Genomic DNA, 21,631 nt, shown 5'->3' on the forward strand with positions numbered 1-21,631 from the left:
ATGGAATTACTGACAGGTCATTTCTTTGTCCCTCCTTCCAGAAAAGCTGCAATCCTCTTCTCCTATTTACCCACCTTTCCTATTACCTATTCCTCTCTTTTTTCTTTTTGTGCTCTAATTATCCATGAAAATTCACAGATTATATTTAAAAAAACAAAATGCTGCTCAGCAGTAATAACAATATTCCTCCAGACTGTTTTTGTATTATCCCAAAAGCAGGGTTTAAATTCTCACTATGGGATGGCTGTGGTTGAAATAAAAGTCTCCCCTGTGCAATGACAACAGACTGGAAACATTTTCATCCTGATGTTGGGGGATATTAAAAAAAGTAAATTACTGGAAAGTAATTTTGGTCTGTGTGTTTGGGAACACATCATTCAATAGAGCCAGACTCTCGAACTGTTTTGATCATTGCTTCCCCAAATGGCAGCAAGGCCCTGCTGAATTCAGACCAGCTGAAGGCTGAGCATGGCTCTGCTCTACCATTAACTGGCACTGTGCTACTCTGACATTCGCTGGTTTATTAATGGATAATGTGTTTCAAGGCTCACACTTCCAATGCTATACAAGGGTTTTATTGAAAGAAGTAGTTAAAAATTTGATTTTTCTCACTGTAACCTGTTCAAGGAGACTTGCAGCATTCTTCTTTTCCTCTTCTGTTCTTGGTTCTTTCACATTCATCTCTTCCAGCTCATTTTCCTGCTTTAAGATGTTGTCCATATATTCCTGGTGGAAAAATGAAAAAGAAGAAGAAAGATGCAGATGTAGGCTTAAAATAGATATTTACATTGACATAATCATACCAGTTGCTACAGAAAAGAAGCACATTTCTTTTCCTACATCTCTTTAAATCAGTTGGATAAAAAAAAGGGTTTTAAACACACCACTGCCAGAAAGCTACATATAGTACAGAACTTTGCTAACAGACAAGTTTGTAGAAACAATCTGTTTCCAGTGCCAGTTCTTTATCACTTGTTTATTTCTCTTTAATCTTATAGGAGATGGAGAAAAGAAGAATAATATTTTCCTTAAATCTTGATTTTGCTCTGACAAAGTGAAGGTGTGGCTAAAGATTTAAGATACTTCATTCTGGATAAAAAAGAACTAATTAAATACTGGTTTATGAGCAATGAGGGTATTTTCATTGCACATTTATGCAATTATTACAACTGTTTTCTCACTGCTAATAATTGCAGATCTTCCTCCCCAATGTAATAAACAGCATTTATCTTTCTTTAAAAATAACAATAGATCTGGGCGATGAAGAGACTTCCCTTGCATTTTTACTGTAGAACTTTTCTTACACTGTTGCCTTTGAAAAGTCAGTATGCAAATTAAAGAATAATTTTTATATATTTATAGACTTAAAAACTGGTTACATTTCATTCTGATAGACTTGCATATCCCAAACAATCCACGTCTGAGCTGGACAGCTGTCAGTGTTTTTCTACTGCAAGCATGTTTTCTTTGAAATGTAATGTGGGGACAAAAAAAAATTATATAAATGGCTACAATATCCTACTACTGTCACACATTTCACAAGCTGTTAACTTTCAAATTTAGTCTGCAATGCCATTATCAAAATAAGTTAAATGAATAAATTACAGGAACATATATATTGTTATTCTCTAACTCTTAAGTAATAATGGGGTTTTGACTCTAAAATCTCTTCTAAGAGCATCTTCACAACGTGAATTAAATAAATGAATGTTTTACACCAACACTGAGAAGGGCAAAGCTGCTGACTTTTGGACACCATCTTAGAACACTGGCACAGGAGGACTAGCTTGCACCCTGCTATGAACCAGTCACTAATAAGGGATGGCCACAAACCTTGTCAAAAAGATACACAGCTATTTCCTAGACATGGATAGAGTAACAAAACTCGGACTGAAACCTGGAAATGTTCTACAGTGATTTATGAAAACAAATACATAACCAAGACCACAGTGTGTCTCAGTGACCAAGTTAACTGTAGAATTATGGTGAGCCAGACATTCTTGTTCAGCTTTATAGATTTAAATTCTTAAGACTTTTTGGAGGAAAACAAACCCTAAGCAAAATAAAAGTGAAGTAACAGATATCAATGTTGACAGCAAGGGAATGATATGTTAGAGTACTCTCTGTGATGTATACTGGATTGGATCTCATGCATTTGCTCAGAAAACTAGGTTTCATAAGAGGTAAGTGAAACAATTGAACTTTTTCAGAAAAACACAGCACCGGCTTATGTATGAAATAACTGTTCTTCAAGCACAGTAGATTTCTTTTTCTCAGGTATATACTACACAGTTTGTCTACTTGTTTGTTCTCTATTTCTTACTGGAAGAATGAATAAATGTGGCTGAACTACCTTGAGGGAAAGCTGCAGTTTTTCTCTTAGTTCATCACAGAGTGGCTTATACTGGAATAACTGGCGGATTTGCAGTTTTTGGGGACATTTTCGCACAGGGACTGGCAAGGACAAACGTGCTGCTCCAATGCCAAGACTCTTCCAGACCCACCTTCTGATTGGGTGACCTGTGATCTCCTCCTGAACAGAGAGGAGCAAACAAAAAAGAGCAAGAGGCTTCTTACATTACCCAAAAATGCAGCTATTGGCAATGTGTCTCACTTGAAAAGTGTGTGCTCTGCTTATAGAATCATAGACCTAGACAATAAAGACAGTAAAATTCCTGGGAACAATTTATCTATCCTTCATCTTCAACTGGTAAGATAAACTCTCCTTAAAATTGCTATGTCCCCTAAGTGTAAAAGAATGGACCATACATTCCCTGACACACAATCTACCTTTTGCTCTGTCTGCTTAATAAACTGAATTTAACATTCATGTTGTTTAGAGCTTCATTTCCCCACAGAGACAAACATCTATTGTTTAACATGAAAGGACAGTTTTGAAACAATTATACCTCAGGAGGAGAAGATTCTTTCTGAGTCCCTGACTGTAGATATGGAGGAACAATACTCTCTGGTTCTTTCTTCATTACCCAGGGGGATTCTTCAGCCATAGGGTGGAGGATAGTAATACTTAAAACACCTGGTTTAAAGACACATTTTGCTAAGAATCAGTTCCAATTAAAAAAAAAAAAAAAAAAGTGTCTCAGACCTACAGTAAAAAACACCTATCTACAAAAAATCTTACAACTAATAGATAAAACTCCATGTATCCATGGCTACAGATAATATCAGATCACTGAGTTGATTATAGAATAGTTGTAGAATGGTTGAGATTACTCAGCCCATTTTTAACAATAAACTGCTTATGCTACTTGCTCTGATTCTTGGTTAACAGCTCAGTTGTATAGTGTGGGGAGTAGCCCAAACAAGGAAGAGCAGAGCATTGACCCATGTGTACTGAATACTAATCTCAGAAGCAGTACAACATATTCAGAACATGCATAATTCTTCACTGTATTTTATACTTCATGCCCTGATCGCTGGATGGATTCCATTAGATGTTATATATTTGTATTGTTTGCATAAATTTTAATGGTCTTCAAGATATTTTTTCCAGACCAACCCAAAAATTACTTAATCAACTATGATCTATCCCATGGGTGACCTTCAAAATAGATATCATCACTGATGTACTCTGTCACAATGATACAAAATTGTGGAGCCTTGTTGTCAAGGCAAATAGAGCCAGTATTGTGAAAGGCGGAGCAGGAAGTCTGGAAAATCAGATGTGCTACTATTACAAATGATTGCTGGTTGTAAGTAAATTTTCTTGACTGGGATTTTGACTGGGTATGTATGCTCTCAATCCTTCTGATAATTTAATCTTCTGCATTTTGCTGGCTCCCTCCATGTCCCTTCTTTTTTTCTTTTTCCCATGGCAGAATTATTTCATTTGGTTTCTGAAAATATTCTTCTATTCTGTGTGACTAGAAGTACATTTAAAAATGTGCTACAACTTATAAGAGTAGTAAGTGGGAAAGCTGTTTTATGTCATATGCTTATAACATAAATCTATGAGAAATATGTCTTAGGACTTTATGGCTTTAAGCAAACTTCCCTTATCATCCCCGCATATCCAGGAGGACCATACTTTCCTCTCTTTTAAAGATATATTTTTGTTAGCATCTACCTGTTACACCATAGTGTCTTTTATAGAAACACAGCATCTCCAACTACCTTTACAATGACAACCAACAATTCCAGGACGTAATTTCTTGCATTGCTGCTGCAAGGTGGTTGGTACCATGTAGTACTGGCTAATCCAGTCATGTCTTTTCAGCTTTTTAATATGTATCCTTTCCAAGAGACAGACTAAAGGTCAACATCGGGCATCACTGTCCTCATTGCTACATCATTAATGGAGACTGTGAGAACATTCAATTTTTTAAATGATAAACACAAAGAATATATTTATTTGGTAATCACTTTTATTTGTGTGACTGAAAGTGGATAAAGATATGCCATTTGTTTCTTCACTTATCCTTTAACAGTGTCCTTCAGTTAATTCTCTACTTCCCAGAGCTTCCCCCCAAACTCCTTTCTTTCACTCCTAGAAGTGTGAACCCTTATTTACAAGGGTATAAACATTTCCTGCCCAAATAAGAGTTTTGAAGCTTTTAAATTCTTTCTATTGGTAGTCTGTCAGAGAAGAAACATTTTCTACCTGGCTGTTCTTGTACAGGATCCTGCAAAACTGCAGTGGCAGGATCACTGCAGGCCTCAGCCATATACTTGTGTACATCCTTTTCTCGCAGGAGCTCCGTTCCAGAACCATCCGCAGAGATGATGAAAAACCTGCACAGCCAAACACACATATGGGGCTCTATCAAGAAAGCAGAACTCCCACATGATGGCATCAAATGTGCAGATACAGAGTACTGAACAAAGGGAGCACAAATCCATGAACCCTTTAAAATACTGAGTAGTGAGGAAAAGAAAGTGTTAACCTATGAATGCAATGCAGTTTACCTGGGGACATGCTCATTATCAGTGATAGGTGTGTTGACATCATCTGCTGCTGAACTTCTGTCCTCCTCAGAGCCCATGCTGGGAATGCACACTTCTGTGCTGCCATCTGCCAGGACCTATAGCAGAAATTATGTGAAATTACTTGAGTTAAAATAGTCTTTTAAAATAGTGACTTGCTGGTGAACTTTAACATAACCTAGCCCAGTGAGAGACAGAAAAACACATTTCATGCTAAGGGACTGGAAACTCACAGGAAAAAGAAATTAAAAAAAAAAAAAACTGAAAAGACAAGAAACCCTCCAAAACATTTCTCAAAAGACATGCTGTATCATAAATACTAATATCACATGCTGATATTTAATAAATTCCCAAGGACTGTTACACAAAAGTACTCCCTGGTCAAGCCAGGTAACTATACTCAAGACAGTATATATACTCAAGTGGGTATACTGATGTATACCCACTAAGTGAACTTCTACAGTATTTTCCTTCTAGAAAATACTATGTGCTTATTAACAAATGTGACATTAACATATTCAAACAAAATAATATTAACATATTCAAACAATAACTAACAATTACCTAAAAAGGAATATTAATGCCTTTTTCAAGATACAATTTAAATAAGGGTGATTCAAAGGACAGTCCATGAACTGAATCTGACACACCCAGTTTTTAAGCCTCACTTGCAGAGCTGATTTTTTGCTATAGTACAAATCATGCTAATTAAAAGAACTTTACAGGTGAGGTAAATTGTACACCACATGTTCTATTTCAGTCTCTCTAAATAGGGATAAATATAAAAAAAAAGGATATTCATCACGTAGTCAAGAAGATATCAGAGACCTGATTCTGGCTACTTTAAATATTACAAGATTACAATTTTACTTTGAGAGAAGTTTATAGGATAAAATTAGAATTCAGAAACTTGTTTTCTTCCATGTATTTTACCTTGAAAGTATTTCCTTCAGGATCCATCATCTCACAAATAGTGCTGGAAGTGTGTTTCATAATGTATCTCCCTGCTTGTTTCTCTCCTTCCTTGCTGCTGGAATCATAGACTTCATGGCTGTAAACTGCTGAGCAATCTTCATCAATGAAAAGAAAGCCTCCCTTGCTGGGTAAAACCTATCACAGCAAAAAGGGAAGAGATTCAATCCTCAAAGGTGAAAATTTTAATTTAAAGGTACTGTGAAAATGAAGAACAGATACAAATGAAAAGGACAGCTTTCAGATATTCAATACTGAATCATCCACTTTAGAGGAATCAAAGGGGGAGAAAGAAGGAAGATGAGGTCCAAGAGGTAGGCTGATGTGAGTGTCTGTAATATTTAACTTCAGGAAATTTAAGACTGTGTTTTAAATATACTGTACATTTGTGAGTAAGTATCTAAACATTGGCAGAGTATGAAAGAGATAGAATAATAGGATTAGTGAAGACTATAGAGAAGTGAGGTAATGAAGGTGAGAGCAGCTAATGGCAGGGGACTTGGAACACAAAGATTAAAGGTCACTGTGACAAACTAAAAATAATTCCCACCTGATATGTTCCCTGTGGCTTTGCTAGAATAGATGTCCCATCTCCAAAGATAGTACAACAGGTACCATCCTCACAATTTGTTATAACAGTAGCAAACTCAGGATTCTCTACTTGTGTACCTTTAAGCTTCTTTGTGGTGGCTTCTGAGGGTTCATCTAAGAATTAATACAGAACAATGGGACAGGAGCACATGAATAATGGAAATGTCCTAGGATTCAATTTCACTCTCATAGCGCTTGATCTTTATCTTTTCAGTGCAAGACCTTCATAAACTTCATAGCATCCTTTATCACATATTTTTATGTTATGTAAACAATATACAACCTTTGAAGTTCTGGACTGCAAATTCAATATAGGAAAACCCAATGATAAAAAATATCTGTAATCATGTGTAGCTGGCCAGTAAAGTACACTCCAATGTATCAAGCATGGTATTAACCATAATGATCTGGATATTTGTAATATACAAGTTGGATAACTGAAATTCTTTGTGCCTGTAATACAAGCTCTAAAATGTGAAGAAATTCCTGTTCAGCAACACAAATCTTGGAAAACAAATTAAAACAGGCATGTTAGTCTGGTTATTGCCTTTCCATTGAAGAGATAGGTCAGTTCAAGGGATTTTGACTTTTAAAATCTCACAGGGAGATGTTCCTGAACATCTGCTAACTCAGTAATGGTCTTTTCCTACACTGTGTTCGAACAGTCCAGACACCCACACAGTAAATGTGTCCCCTTCATTTTAATTGAGGAGGACAGGGCTTGTCTTGCAAATGAAGCAGCCATACAGAATAAAACACCAGCCAGAAGAATGGCAGATGACCTCTAGCCCTATTTATATCAGGCAAATATAAGTTTCACTTTTCTTGGCAGGACATTTTCCACATCTATATTCAGATATTTAGTATCTCCAAGGTTGGTGAGTCCATGGCTTCACTAGGGAATATAAAGATGCCTTGGTCCCTTCATACGTCTGCAGTTAAAGCTCAAAGCAGCTTCCTTATTATTATTAGGGCAGGTGGAGAGAGGACAGTGAACACACTAAAACTCTGGCACTGTGGTCTCATGGTGAAGGATGACCATATAGATATGAAAGAAGGAAATTTAATTACTTGCAACTGTATAATTTTTTCACTAAATATACTGCTGAAAGGAAGCAAACAAACTAAGCCTAGACTGCACTAGTGGATCTATTCTCTAGGCTACTGGTATAAGCCACCTTTAGTATATATTTTGACAACTTTCTGCTTTACAAGATATGTCAAGGGCAAGAAAAGTAAGTGCTCCCCTTTAGATGTTACCTGTTTCCACACTAAGGTGTGGAAAGGTCTTCACAGAAAGATCTTCACATTTTTCATAAAATGTTGTGATCCTGGTACCATCAGCATGGTCTACTATTCTGTCACCACCTGGCTTCTCAACAATTATCACTTCATCTTCTCGTACAGTCATAATCTGAAAGAATGAAGGACTGCTCATTTATATTGGCACTGTGATACTTGTGACAGCAGCAACAACAATATAAGGCACCAGGACTGAAGCTCTAAAGAAGCTTGACTACCACATTGTTGTCTGCTTCAGAGACAGAGGAATCACATTTTCTTCAAAATCTAAAGCTACTGCATTTCTAACAGGGCAACACAACCAGTAGGATGCTTTTAAGAATAAATCCTACAATTTATGTGATGGCAGCCCTGTCCCTTAGCTTATAGACAGTCTTACAGTAGGACCAAAGCATTTAATACCGTTCCATCAGCTGGGTCTGTGGCCTGATACATTAAGAGTGGCTTCATATCCATTCTTGTGGCACCCTCTGTGCCCACTCGAATGCCGAATGGAGTTGTTGTTATCCAGGTTCCTGCCTTAGATTGTGTAGAACTGGCCTTTTCAGACTCCTCAGACTTCGGTGAGTTTAGGGATGTCTTGTCGCTGCCTTTTCCTGCAGAAACAAAAATTTCTGTATCAGACTTGATATTCTTTAAGGCAAAAGACAAAACCAGTAAAATTAAGAGTTTGTGAACATTGCTTTTGACAGAATTACAAAATGAACTATTTAACAGGCTAGAAGAAAATTACAACTCCTACTACTCAAAGACATGATCTTGAACTAGCCTTATCTAATGTGCTTCCTCACAGAAAAAGTAAGTAGCATGCTAATGCCATCAGTATTATGGTGCATCAGAAGAAAAGGATGAAAATCTCATTATGAAAGGCAATTGGAGAGATCTTACTGGTAATGTTATAGAGAACTCTTGTCTCCCATATTCAGGAAAAATAGACTAAGTGTATGCAAAAGACAAGAGAGTATTCCAGAGAGCAGGCTGAAACACTTAGAGCAAATATCTAGCAAAAAAATCATCCCCAAAACCAAAAAGGGATGAAACTCTTCACTAGAAATTTGCCACGAATAAGCAGAGGAGAAGAAAGTTGAGGAAGGTGAAAAAGTGATCATAAATAAAGGACAAGGAATAAAGGACATACACTAATCACAGATACTGAGAATTCATATCAGAAAATGGTTTGTCAGAGTTGTTCTCATCTTTTCAGGTATCTAAAGGAATATCCTAAGAAAAAGGACTGGACTTGACTCAAAAAGTCTCTTTTTGAGACACTTTTCTCTTCGGCAGCAATTTTTATTCACCTATTTCCAATAAATTGTATGTTAATATGACAGGCTAAAACTATTCTGTGTAATAAGTAATACTGACAGTGGTCTCAGATTACACTCTGAGGTATGAAGTAAATATTATTTAGTTCTTTCTTAGTCAAACAAAATACAGTAAGAATGGCTATATTACCACCAAGCACAAGTCCAAACAACGAATTGATAATGACCAATAGTACGTGCCTTGGAATACACAGAGTGAGAAAGAAAAATGCATCCTCTTTGAGAGAAGCATTTCTTAATAAAAAGACTATAAGACAAAAGTAGGGATTTACCACTACTGTAGTTACAAGGATTTCTTTTAAAAGACTCAGTGTTCACTCTGATACAATGATGTTCTTACACAACTTTTTACTTACTAGAGTCCTACCACATTAGAAGAAAAATAAATTTGGACTAGGAGAGAAATTATTTGCTATGAAGGTAACATAGCAGCATGCAGCAGCTGAGTACAGATAAAATTGCATTTTCACAAAGTCAGATTCTTCACACTAAAGAAATATGCTCTTTATTAAGTATTATTAACCCTACTGACTTTATATCTGTCCAAAACACAAGAAATATTACCTTTCTTAGTGCTGGTCTCAGATAAACGGTCTGATTCTGATAAGAGAGTTTTCCTCCATATTTCATCTAGCATTGTAGGCGGTGGTAGGACAGGACCAGAATCAGGGCTATTACTTACTGTGCCATCAGCAAACAGAATCTACAGAATCAAGGACATGAGGTTAAAATAAATCCAAACACAATTACTAAGTCTTAAAAGAATGTGTCACAAATGTGATAGTCACTAGAATACTGTGGGTGATGGAGAGGAAAAAAGTAAAATCTCTAAGAATTAATACAAGAATAAAGGAGCTTTCTTAAAGAGAATTAATAGAACAGACTATTTCAGTTAGGGAGGGATCTACAATGATCACCTGGTCCAACTGCCTGACCACTTTAGGGCTGACCAAGTTAAAGCATCTTGTCAATGGCTTTGACCAAATGCCTCTTAAACACTGACAACCTTGTGGCATCAACCACCTTTCCAGCAAGCCTATTCTAGTGTCTGAGCACTCTCCTGGTAAAGAAATGTTTCCCAATGTCCAGCCTGAACCTCCCTTAGTGCTCCTTTGAGCCATTTCCATGTGTCCTGTCAGTGGACCCCAGCAAGAAGAGATCAGCACCTCCCTCTGCATTTCCCCTGTCAGGGAGGAGAGAGCAAGGAGGTTGACCCTCAGCATCCGTCTTTTCAAAGCAGACAAGCGCAGAGCCCTCAGCCACTCCTCTCAGGATGCATCTGCCAGCCCTTCCAGCTTTGTTATTCTCTGGACTCACTGCAGGACCTTCCCACTCCTCTGAGGTGGTGGTGCCCAGAGCTGCTGCCGGCACTCCGGGTGAGGCCGCACCAGCGCTGAGCACAGCGGATGATCCCCCCTGTGCCCGGCTGGGCTCTGTGTTTGATGCCCCCAGGACACAGCTCCTGCCCTCTGGGCTGCCCAGGCACACCCTGCTGACCCTCACTGAGCTGCTGCCCCCAGCACCCCCAGGGCCCTCCCTGCAGGGCCCTCTCCCAGTTTATACTTGTGCCTGTCATTACTCTGTCCCACGTGTAGGACCCAACAGTTGGTTTTGTTAAATTTCATCCCATTTGTCACTGCCAGAAGCAGTGCTATTTGCTGCAGTCCCTGGATATAATTAATGGGGATTCTTCTAATAATAAAAAAGTATTCTAAAAATAAACAGTAAAGATTATTCTTTGACTAAATCAGCATAGGTTAATGAGTTTTTTTTTGGTAGCAGTGATAATGCATCTGTATTGACATATTGATCTGTACTGAGATATTCTATGTGTCTAGGACTGCTGTGAATTTTTTAGCCATTATGATAGTCAACAAAAAGAAGTCTAGGTTATTTATCAAATTATGTCTGGTTTCTGAGATCCATTACACTCATCTCTTGTTATGCATGTTTTCTGTGTGTCAGATAAACTCTAGAATTACTCCACCCATCCCTAAATTAATTTATAAATACAGTACAATGTAGCAAAGAAATGGACAACATATAGAAACAACTCTTGAAATTGTTACTGTAAGGAATTAAATATTTCTTCGGTTTTGAATGCTTATCATATGCAATAAATTTCTGATGACTTATAGACATTAAGTTAATATAAAGAAGGATGCACTCATAATCTGTTTAAGCAAAGACTACTGTGAAAACATTTTAGGCACATAAGATTTACATCTTTCTATCAGGAAACAGAATGTTGTGAATATATAGACATATAGTAGCTATTTTTGAAATGGACACATTTCTCAGGAATCCTGGCTAAATGATTTAACAACTATTGTGATGAGTAAATGTAAAGAACTTACACTAGGCATTGTCGTCTACTACAGGAAAAAGAAATTCAGGAAATAAGGAATTATTTTAACAGATTCTGAGTCATCTGAGTCATCATTCTTTTCATCTGTTTGCTAACTACATGTAGAGTCTTAGTGTTTAAAAAAAAGTTGCTTCTGGATTGATTATAGTATTTGCAAAGACAGCCTATATCACCTAAACTGTATCAAAATTCTACATAACAAAAATATGTGTAAACAAAGCAGGTAATTAGTAATATACAGAATTTTTCCTGAAAATTTAGGATACTTAAAGGTGTCTGTAGGACTGAATAACAGTTCAGATCTTTTCTGGATCCCATATGAGTGTTTAAACTGAAAAAAAATATATGAATGCTTTTATATTGCCAAAAACACTTAAAGCTGAACTAATCCACACTTCAGAAGCTTAAGTCTAGGAATGTAGTTCTCTGAACCATATTCAGCTATTTCCTAATTACAAAGTTGCCTAAAACCTTCTCATGCCTGAAATTTTCATACTTAAATCTCCCTAAGTTCTGACTCTGAACAAAGCCAAGAGTATTTTAATCTTGACATGGCTGCATAATTCAGCATTACTTAACTCCTTCATCGACAAACTAGACATCTCTTGATCTCAGTAGACAAAAACAAGTTTTGGGGTAACGACTTTCCATTACAATGAACTGTACTAAATTGTACTGCTTGCAATGAATTATACCAAATATACCTGGGTAGATCCATCCATCAGGTGCTTTATGACAGTTCCTTGACTAGTGATGACTCTTGACACCTCTTGTTCTGTTTGCCTTGCTGGAGGTGAATAAAGATGACAGTTCTTCACCTTTTGGGGATAACTCTGTCTAACCAGAATTTCCAGAGTAGGTTGCTTAGCCTGTTCACTTTTAGTGTCTTCCTGCTTTATTTCACCTTCTGTAACCTGATGTTCCTCCTCTCCACTTTGCATAACGTCCTCCTTCTCTCCACTTGGCATAACCTCTTCCTTCTGTCCTTCATCTGCTTTGGCCTTACTTTCCTCTACCATCTCTTTCTTTGCTTCCGTGGCAGTGGCTTCACCTTTCAAATCTGAAAGCAAATTTTGAATTACTTAGTACTGTGTAGCACACATTCAAACATTGCTACACACCCAGCATCATGGTGTCGACAGAAGATGTGCAGCTTTAGCTAAGACTAACCCTCCTTGGCTGAATCTGTAATCCACAAAGTAAAAGACTGACCCTGTCTTCAGAGCAAAGTTCAAAACAGTCACCTACTCAGAAACTCTGCATCCTCTTGTGAAGGTGGCTGTCTTTCCAAATTAAAACAAGGGGAATTTGAAGATTGGATTTATTATGGATGTCGAACTTTTGGAAGAGTAACATAATGTGTGAGGAATTCCCTAACTGCCTATAAAGGTGAAAAAAACCCAACTGAGTTTCACCAAGTTTGAATTTGTATAGAAACCCAAGTAATATATTCTGTCTGCTTGAACAAGTAAATTTCTTAGATTAAATGCTGGCAGTGTTTTGAGTATGCTAAGGGGTATAATTATGGTAATTTTTTTGAGAGACTCCATGCAAGTGTCTGTAATTGCTCTGTTCACCTCAACTACTCAGCATTTCAACTTATGCTTCTTGACAAACTATTTATGTTTGAGAACACTCTGCATGTTCTTTACTTCATACCAGATTTATCAGAGCACACAGGCTGTACAGATTTGTTGTACACAGGTATTAAATGACATCTGTACATGGCTGTTTTTAGAACTAACTAGATGACAACAAAATTCACATTTCTCTGCTTCAAAGCCTAACAGCATGACTAAAAACCCCCAAGATTTACTACAGTTTACAACATGCAAAGATGAACCTAATAGTGATTTTCAAAAACACTGCAAAAAATAATTATTGCAGAATATTTGTCAGGCACAGAAGCTTTAAAGTATCCATATACCCTATCAGTCTTCTAAAGGAAATCCAATGATAAGGGCAGGCTTATTCTGAGTGTTTTCTCTGTATGTACTGGATGGCATAAACCAAAGGACTTCTGTGAAATAATTTATGTTTGAAACTGATCACATCTTTTAGAAAAGCAACAAAAAAATCCCTAATTGTAAAAACCCAACAGCAGAGACTCCATCACAGCCTTGGTTAGTTTTGTTAATCATTCTTACAATTTATGAGTGCAACATTCTTACCAAATGAGTATAACTTAAATCTAGTATAAAGTCCTAGTTTTCAGTTTAAAGACCCTGAAAATTTTAATAGCTTTGTCTATTGTGTTTACAACTATTATCAAAATTCTATTTTCTTGTACTTCCAGGCTGGCACCCGTCATTCCTTTGACCTTTCTTTGGTACTTAAATGGAGTTCTCTGGTGAAATGAGCTTGTTACAAGATACATCTTCTGATGCTTTAATCATTGTTCCCTGAATCTTTCAAATTGTTAATATTTTGTCTTGGGGGCTTAAGTACATATGCTGCCAAAGACACAGGTAGTGTGACCATCTTCCTGCTATCACTCAAGATTCCTCAATATATATGCATTTATTTATTGAATTTTCTTGTTTTTCTTTACTATTCCAATCTGTGTGCATGGTCAAATGATTATCCAAAATGACTCCCAAGGGCTTTTTTTAGGGTTGCTACTTCCTTGCCCTCAATCTTTTTGTTCAACAACTTGTAATTCTAGATTTCATATTTGTTTGAATAAAACCATATTATTCATGTTGCAACTACTATGAAATAAACATTATGACAGACTTAGAATTCTGACATGTTAAAAACATTAGAGTTATATCTAAACCCATCGATGAAGAAATAATGTTCTTCTGTAATCTCAGTGTCTCTTAAATTCTTTACTTTGCAGTGTCTTAAAACACTAACCTTGAAACCTTTCACCAAGGAAAGTTAATACAAGTCCATTGGGACAGGAGGCATTCAAACTCGGAAAAGCAGGAGCATCTGACATCTCTTCTGTTTGGGAAACTGGTTCTTGTGTTTCCATCTACAGAATGAACAATTAATGAAGTTATAGTTCACATTTTAAGATAATAAAGAAAACAACAGAGTACAGATTTAGTCTGTACAGATTCCATTTTAACAATACTTTTTTTTAAGTACTGTCTACCACTCATATTTAACATTTTCAGAGTTTATGGGTTCAGAAGTGGAAACTTTAGTTATTTTCTTTGATTATGCTATCTTCTTTCATTCACCTTGAAGAATCATTCCCTCAAAAAAATATGTAACAATGGACTACACTATACCAGTAGTCATAAGATTAAAAAAGTTTTGGGTTGCAGACATAAGTAACAGAGATAACTTGTCCTGGTATTATCCCATATTCTTGCTTTTTAGGAATACAAATATAGGGGGGAAATAGCAGATATTTTGCCACCTGTTCTTCTGCATAAAATACACAGCATCTGTGTATTTTACAGTTAATTTACAAAATATTATTGGTAATTAAGGCTATTCTCAATACCCTAAGCTTGTAGTCACAGCATCATGAGGTAGAAGTCACAGAATAGGGCAGAAGTAATTCTCAGCTGTCATCTACTTGTCTCTGTCTAATGGTAAAAACAATAATGAAAAATTCTAAGTACCATATTCTAAAAATTTCCAGGGCCAGAGGTTTCCTGGTAAACTGTTCCAAGGGCTTTACCTTGCTTAGCCTCACTGACATTTTTCCATTGATTGACCTAAATTACTACTGCAGAAAATTGGTTTACTTCTAATACCTCTGATAATGATACAAGCTCACATAATAGATGATGGGGTTTTTTTTGGTCTTTGTAGAAGGCTATTCTGTCTCTCAACTCAAGATCAAACAAACCGAAACCAATTCTTTTAAATCTTTCCCACTGGTTAAGTCTTCTAGACCTGTAATCTTCATGCTTTCCTTAAAACTTTCAGTGTGGCCCGTATTTTTCTTGCAGTGCAGTGCCTATAAATGGACACAATACCCCGAGACTCTGCCAGCCCTAAAAGAAAAATAACTTCATATATTTAGCAGGTTATACTCCTCTGTATTCACATCTCAGTGGTCTTTGCCCTTCTCACAGGAAGATGGCATTGTTGACTTATGGCTAGCTTGTGATCCATGACAACTCTCAGACCTTTCTCTATAGAACTGCCACTGACACAGTTGTTATCCATTCTGTAGATATATACTGATTATTTATATGTAATTGTAGAACCTAGCTCTTATTCTTACTGAATTGCATCCTATTTTACAGACCATGTCCTTGTGAATTTGTCAAGTCTGATTTTGATTCTAATCCCATCCCCCAAAATATTTGTAGACTCACACAGACAGGTGCTATATGCACTAATATGGATATTCTCTATCCAAAGTAATTCCAAACCAAGTAGTTAAAAGCCTTTTGGTTTTAAAAGTCATCCTGACAGAATTTTTTGTTATGGGGCTATAGGGTTTGTTTGTGCCACACAATTGCTGAATGTTATGCTGAGTGCTGTTTGGCAACTCCCTACACCACTTTCCATGATGAAATCAGGCAAGGAGCCCTTTTTGTGGATATGCAGAGTCTGTTTTGCAACAACAGCCACAGTGTTACTTAAACCACGAGGTACTAAAATCTACTTCAGAACAGAAATTCAGAATCTGCTTTCCAGAGATTCATTCATTCTTTCCAAAGACTGTACTGTGATAGAAGTACTTCGGTTAAAGGCTAAAGTAACTTCCTCAAATTGCTGGTCCCTGGCTTGTTATCAGCTAGAAAGACCAAATTACAGAGCAAGATACTGCAAAACTGTCTTCACTGATTTTCTGGTTGGTTAGACTTTTAAATGTGGGTTTCAGGAATCCCAAAAAATTCTACTTGATTAAACTAAAAATTTAGCAGTTCTTGTAACTGAGATATTAATAATCATAGAATGGTTCAGGTTGGAAGGGACCTTAAAGATTGTTGAGATCCAACCCCCTTCCATGGACAGGGTACAGTTTCCACTAAACCAGGGTGCTCAAAGCCCCATCCAAGCTGGCCTCGAACACTTCCAAGGATTGGGCATCCACAGCTTCTCTGGGCATCTGTTCCAGTGCCACAATCACCTTCACCGTAAAGAATTTCTCCCTAATATTTAATCTTAATCTTTCAGTTTAAAGCCATTTTCCCTTTCCTGTCACTAGAAGCTCTGGTAAAAAGTCGCCCTCCAGCTCTCTTGTAGCCTCACTTAGGTACTGGAAGGCGTGCTCTAAAGTCTTCCTGGAGTGTACTTTTCTCCAGTCTGAACAACCCCAATTGTTTCAGTTTGTCTTTGCAGAGAAGGCACTCCAGCCCCCTGATCACCTGCAATGTAACAGCTGGAACCATAAAGCCAAAATTGACAAAAGAATGTGGGCCACGGCAGACTCGCTGCTTTACATTACGGAGTCATAAAGACTAAGTTCATTAACAGCTGCCAACATGTACATCTGAGAACAACTGAAAGAGTAAAACATATCCTTAAGGGCACCACAAATTGTTAGGAATTTGTAAAGGCACAGCTCAAAGCCCTCTGAGAAGAATATATGTTCTTTCTACAGAAGTTCATGCCTTTGAATTTTTATTTTGTTTCTTTGGATTGGATATTGTCTCTTCTCTCACCTTTTGTTCTTCTTTCTGTACCAGGTCATCAGGTGATGAAGGGGCTAATTTGCCACGATTTCCTTTGGCAGAAGCTTTTCCTGATTTTCCTCTGTCAGACTTATCTTTTTTTCCTGGAGCTGGTGTAATAGAAGAAACTGTTTCTGGAATTACCGTCGGAAGATGAACAGAAGGAATGTTCAGAATTCTTGCTAAGACAAGATCTGTTTCTTCATCTAAGGAAGGGAAAAGCAAGATTTTCAATGTATTTAAGCTTAATAAATGTAGATGGCCACATTTTATTTTTTAAAAAGATTTTATACACTGAATTTTACCTTAGAAATAATAACCTCACTGGGGGTGTTTGTTATTTCAGATAGAGGAACTAAATATGTAAGAGTATTTAGAAAATCTTTCCACAGACTGACAATTTATTAGCTTAAAAGACATCTTGAAACTATTGCTTCCCACAAGTTGTCACTTGGTTGTCACCTCAAAAATAAATTACAATTTAAAAATTCTTCTTTACTTCTTTACTTAAAAGTGGAGACATTCTGAATTTAGTATCTAGTAAAATATCACTGTGTTCTGCTTTATCACGGACTGATCCAGCACAGACTAACTCTACAAATTTTGTACTACATATGTCTATTTTCTTATAATTCTTCAGAAAGATTCTAATGATCTAGACTTGATGAGACTCTTGCAATTCTTCAAGCCAAGCATTAGGACAGCCTGCTAGGCATGTCAACAGGAAGTACTCATGTTGCCTTTCAAAACAATTTCTTGAAAATAAAAGAAACAAAAACTTACATTTTCTGTAATTATTTCAGCAAACTGACACTTTACTTACATAGAAATTTCTCCTATGCCAAAAATAAGAATATGGTGTCTGAAGGTAATAGTGAAAAAGAGTGGATTGTCAAGACTGAGACAAAGTACCTGTAGAAATCTTGATAGAGATGTAAAATTCCAGAAACACACATTCACTTGTCTAGGACTTGGAATTTTACTGTTATTATTTTGTCAAAATATAAAGAGCAAGTGCAGATGTTCTATAGTATCCAGAATCAAAAGCCCTGCAGGTGCTCAAGCAGTCCCAGATTCATAAAGAGACAAGGAGATTATTTCTAGTATAAATGCAAGGTGATCAGAAATTAACCTTTGATAATGCTGGAGAAAATAAGGAAAAATTCAAAACTTGAAGAAATATTAACATCTGCCCCCTAAAAGAAAAACAGTTGCATAAAGCTGAAAAACAACTTGAGGCCTTTTGTCACCTTAGCTTCCCTAAAAGGAAGATAAAATAGATAAAGTATGAAAAACAGTAAGAAAAATGTGAATTAGAGAGTTTCCAGAAAAGTATTTCAGTACTGCAAGGAAAAAGGGTAATTTCACACAATGAAACTGATCAGTGGAGAGAAATTGCAGATTTCATGGTATATGATTCTGCATTAGGGATGGATGGCATATGAGAATCACCTAAGAGTGTTATTTCTGGTCAGAATTATTCTGAGCACTTACAATACAAAGACCCATGGGAATTTGGCATAAACAAATGATCATAGAAAAATTGCAAGCAATCAAAAAATACCAATTAGCAACACTATAAAGCTCAACATGGCAAGGATTATTCTAATGCAGAACAGGATGATTATGGTGAATGAGAAAAAGCTAAACATCACAGTTGACATGTAGGTATTTAATCAGACATGTCTCTCTTTTATGTCATAATCCAAGTTTTTGTGGGCTACTATTTTGAATGCTCTCTTGACCCAAGTCTAAACAGTCTATTTTTTATTAATTAATTTGTAAAATATATTTGAACAATTTAAACTGAGTGTAGAGTTGGATGGTTTACCACAGTCCACACAATCATGCATTCAATTAAATGTTTTCATATTTTAAGAGCTGAAAAATGCTGGAATTATTTTCGATCAGAGAAGGGTTTCACTTTTATCCATAAGATGGTTTCAGTGGCCTTTCAAATGTAATGGAAACAAAAAGCTCTTGGTAAAAGCAGACACTGTTTTCACTGTGGTTTTCTGAAGCAATTGCTTCCAGTTGGTGAATGTGTTTATTGAAAGGCTGAGAGAAATCCCTCATTATGTCTGCACAACTGTAACCTAAAGTCCAACTCCTAAAGTAAAATGAAAGTTCCATAATCGCCTATATAAGTTTACAAAAATATTATTTCTTGGAAAACCAAGAAGACTCCTCAGCAAATCACATTTTCTTTGGCTCAAATTAATTGGCTGATTTTGCTGGGCTACTTAATAACAATACTTGCACTGCTCTGTTTTCACAGTAAGCAGAAAAGCTTGGAGACCTCCCTCCATTTTGAAAATTGAATCACAGAATATTCTTGACAATGTAATCTCATTTTGAGCCTTGCTGAAAATTCTCTACCATGTAGTAACAGCTGCTGAGAAAGGCAGAATTGCATGCAACAAATTATTGGGTTAAGGAGTGTATGAAGGGAAAAAAAATAAAAAGGGGAAAAAATTCCCCCTACGGTTCTCAAATATCCTCTTCTATTTGCTTACTTTACCTGCTTCCTCCCCTGTAGGTCCATAATAGCTCAGAGACAGCTGGATTCCATTTTCCAAGGTGGATGAAAAAGACCCAAACTTGCTCACAGCTTTCTTTTCATCTTTCGATTCTCCTTAAAAAAAAAAAAAAAAAAAAAAAAAAAAAAAAATTAAGACAGCAACACATACCACAACCACCTGACCTGTAAACCAATGGCTGGTGTGAGAAGTGGAACCTCACTGAGGATGACTAACCTAAATAGACTAAATAGAGCAAGGAAAACCAACATTCCATTCTTAGGGTACGATATAATAGTCAGTTTTGTGCAATACCCCTGTGTTTTTTATCCAGAAATAGCATTCTAATAAGTTAGGTGTGTAAAAACAGGCTTAATACAAACAACTAGTGTAAGATCTTATGGAATTTAAACAGCAAAATAACCCAGTTCTGGAGTTATGGATCCTTGTTTCTTGGCTGGCAAGAATGCTAAACTGCCTATTGCTATTGCATGTGGCCTATGCATTAATAAAAATCACTGTCCCTCACTTGTTGTCACAGGGACAGGAGCTGAACTTCAATTATCCCTGAGGGACCCTTCCATCTCAGGATATTCTATGATTCTATGTGTATACTTGGAGTAGAAAGTAAAAGAAAGGACAAAAAATTTGAGAAATTAGATCCAAAGACATGTCTGGGATTTGTAAAAGTGGATCAGGAATCAAACTCACATGGAGGGGCAGATCAAGGTGTCATGTGATGAGTATGTCATGGTGAAAACCACATGAACTAGGCAAGATACGCCCCCCCCCCCCCCCCTGCCCACCCCCAGACACTAGGTCCTACCTTGCCTTGCCTCTACTTCAGCTGCTGCTGACTTAAAGAAATATTCTACTGGTAAGAGAAAAACTTGGGATTTCCAATATGGGGAGCAGCTTCTTAAAATGGTGAGGAGTAGCAGAGAAGACTACAAAAGCAGGTTAAGGCAGGCCAAGCTATCTCCTGAACTCATCAACATGGGACACATCCTGAGACCTTGTCTGCTCCTATTTCTTGTCTGTCATTGCAATGCTTATTGCTGAATACCTCCTGTAGGATGATGTTTTGGAATTTCTACTCCTTTACACATTTACAATTGTACTATCCAGACACTGACAAGTATCAGAGTGGATTAATTCTTTCTTCCCTACTGCCTTTCTATAATGTGCTCCTGTTTATATGGGAGGAAAGCCTCACACTTGGGTCCAGTGAATACAACTTGTCTCAGATACTCACACACTGGTGATGCCAGTACTGTCTGGCACACACCAGAATTATACAGCAAGCCCTAGGTCAGCTGTCAGAAATCCAGACAAAAAAAGTCTTGTCTGTAGAAGGGATGCAAATTTTGTATTAAGACAACCTACAATTACATTGCTGGTAAGCCAAGGGGAGAAGCAAGAGCAGGATGTTTTCTAACACTGATGATGAAGAGAGCAAATATGTATAAGTTATCCTCTCCCAATACTCTTCAGTTTGGCGACAGGAATTCCATAATGCTTTTGGCAAACATATACACAAATTATTACAAACTGGATTCTATCTTGGAAATACGCTCACTGGGTTCAGAAAGGATTTGGATTCAATGCTAAGTATTAACAATATGTCAACCAAAAATAGAGATTGCAGGATTGCAGAAAGAGCTGTTTTCAAAGCAAAGGTCTTGAGGAGGCAATAATGCTATGGTCATCTGACCCACAAAAGGAGGTCTACATCAAAAGGGGAAATCTTCCCTTTCAAGGACAGATATTTACTTTGGTCACAATGGGCAGGATTCAGTTTTCATCTTAGGCTTTCTCAGGCCACTTGAAGATCTGAATGAGTCCTCCACTAAAGAAGAAAACTATTTTCTTAAGGAATTTTCTTGCTTTGGAAAGGAGACTGGTTTGCACGTGTTGACCTGCACTGTGCTTCTACATCTTCCTAAGAATGCTCTATACAGTGCTTAAGTCAGTCAACTGGATTTTTACTTTATTTTATGGAACACTGACTTTTCTTAC

General features: G+C 36.9%; 1 protein-coding gene across 1 annotated transcript in view; it reads right to left on the reverse strand.

Moving 5' to 3' along the window:
* SPAG17 (sperm associated antigen 17) overlaps window positions 1-21,631 on the reverse strand; it is an 89,529-nt gene that overhangs the window by 13,790 nt on the left and 54,108 nt on the right. Inside the window, exons 23-36 of the mRNA XM_072925738.1 lie at window positions 19,615-19,728; window positions 17,085-17,299; window positions 14,362-14,482; window positions 12,207-12,562; window positions 9,699-9,837; window positions 8,212-8,405; window positions 7,768-7,921; window positions 6,467-6,621; window positions 5,878-6,054; window positions 4,927-5,042; window positions 4,622-4,752; window positions 2,910-3,037; window positions 2,354-2,533; window positions 619-726 (exon numbers count right to left, since the gene is read on the reverse strand). Coding sequence (XP_072781839.1) covers window positions 619-726; window positions 2,354-2,533; window positions 2,910-3,037; window positions 4,622-4,752; window positions 4,927-5,042; window positions 5,878-6,054; window positions 6,467-6,621; window positions 7,768-7,921; window positions 8,212-8,405; window positions 9,699-9,837; window positions 12,207-12,562; window positions 14,362-14,482; window positions 17,085-17,299; window positions 19,615-19,728 — 2,288 coding nt within the window. The remainder of the gene's footprint in view (window positions 1-618; window positions 727-2,353; window positions 2,534-2,909; window positions 3,038-4,621; window positions 4,753-4,926; window positions 5,043-5,877; window positions 6,055-6,466; window positions 6,622-7,767; window positions 7,922-8,211; window positions 8,406-9,698; window positions 9,838-12,206; window positions 12,563-14,361; window positions 14,483-17,084; window positions 17,300-19,614; window positions 19,729-21,631) is intronic.

The sequence above is a fragment of the Taeniopygia guttata genome, chromosome 1, assembly GCF_048771995.1.
Source record: "Taeniopygia guttata chromosome 1, bTaeGut7.mat, whole genome shotgun sequence".
In the NCBI taxonomy this organism is placed as follows: Eukaryota; Metazoa; Chordata; class Aves; order Passeriformes; family Estrildidae; genus Taeniopygia; species Taeniopygia guttata.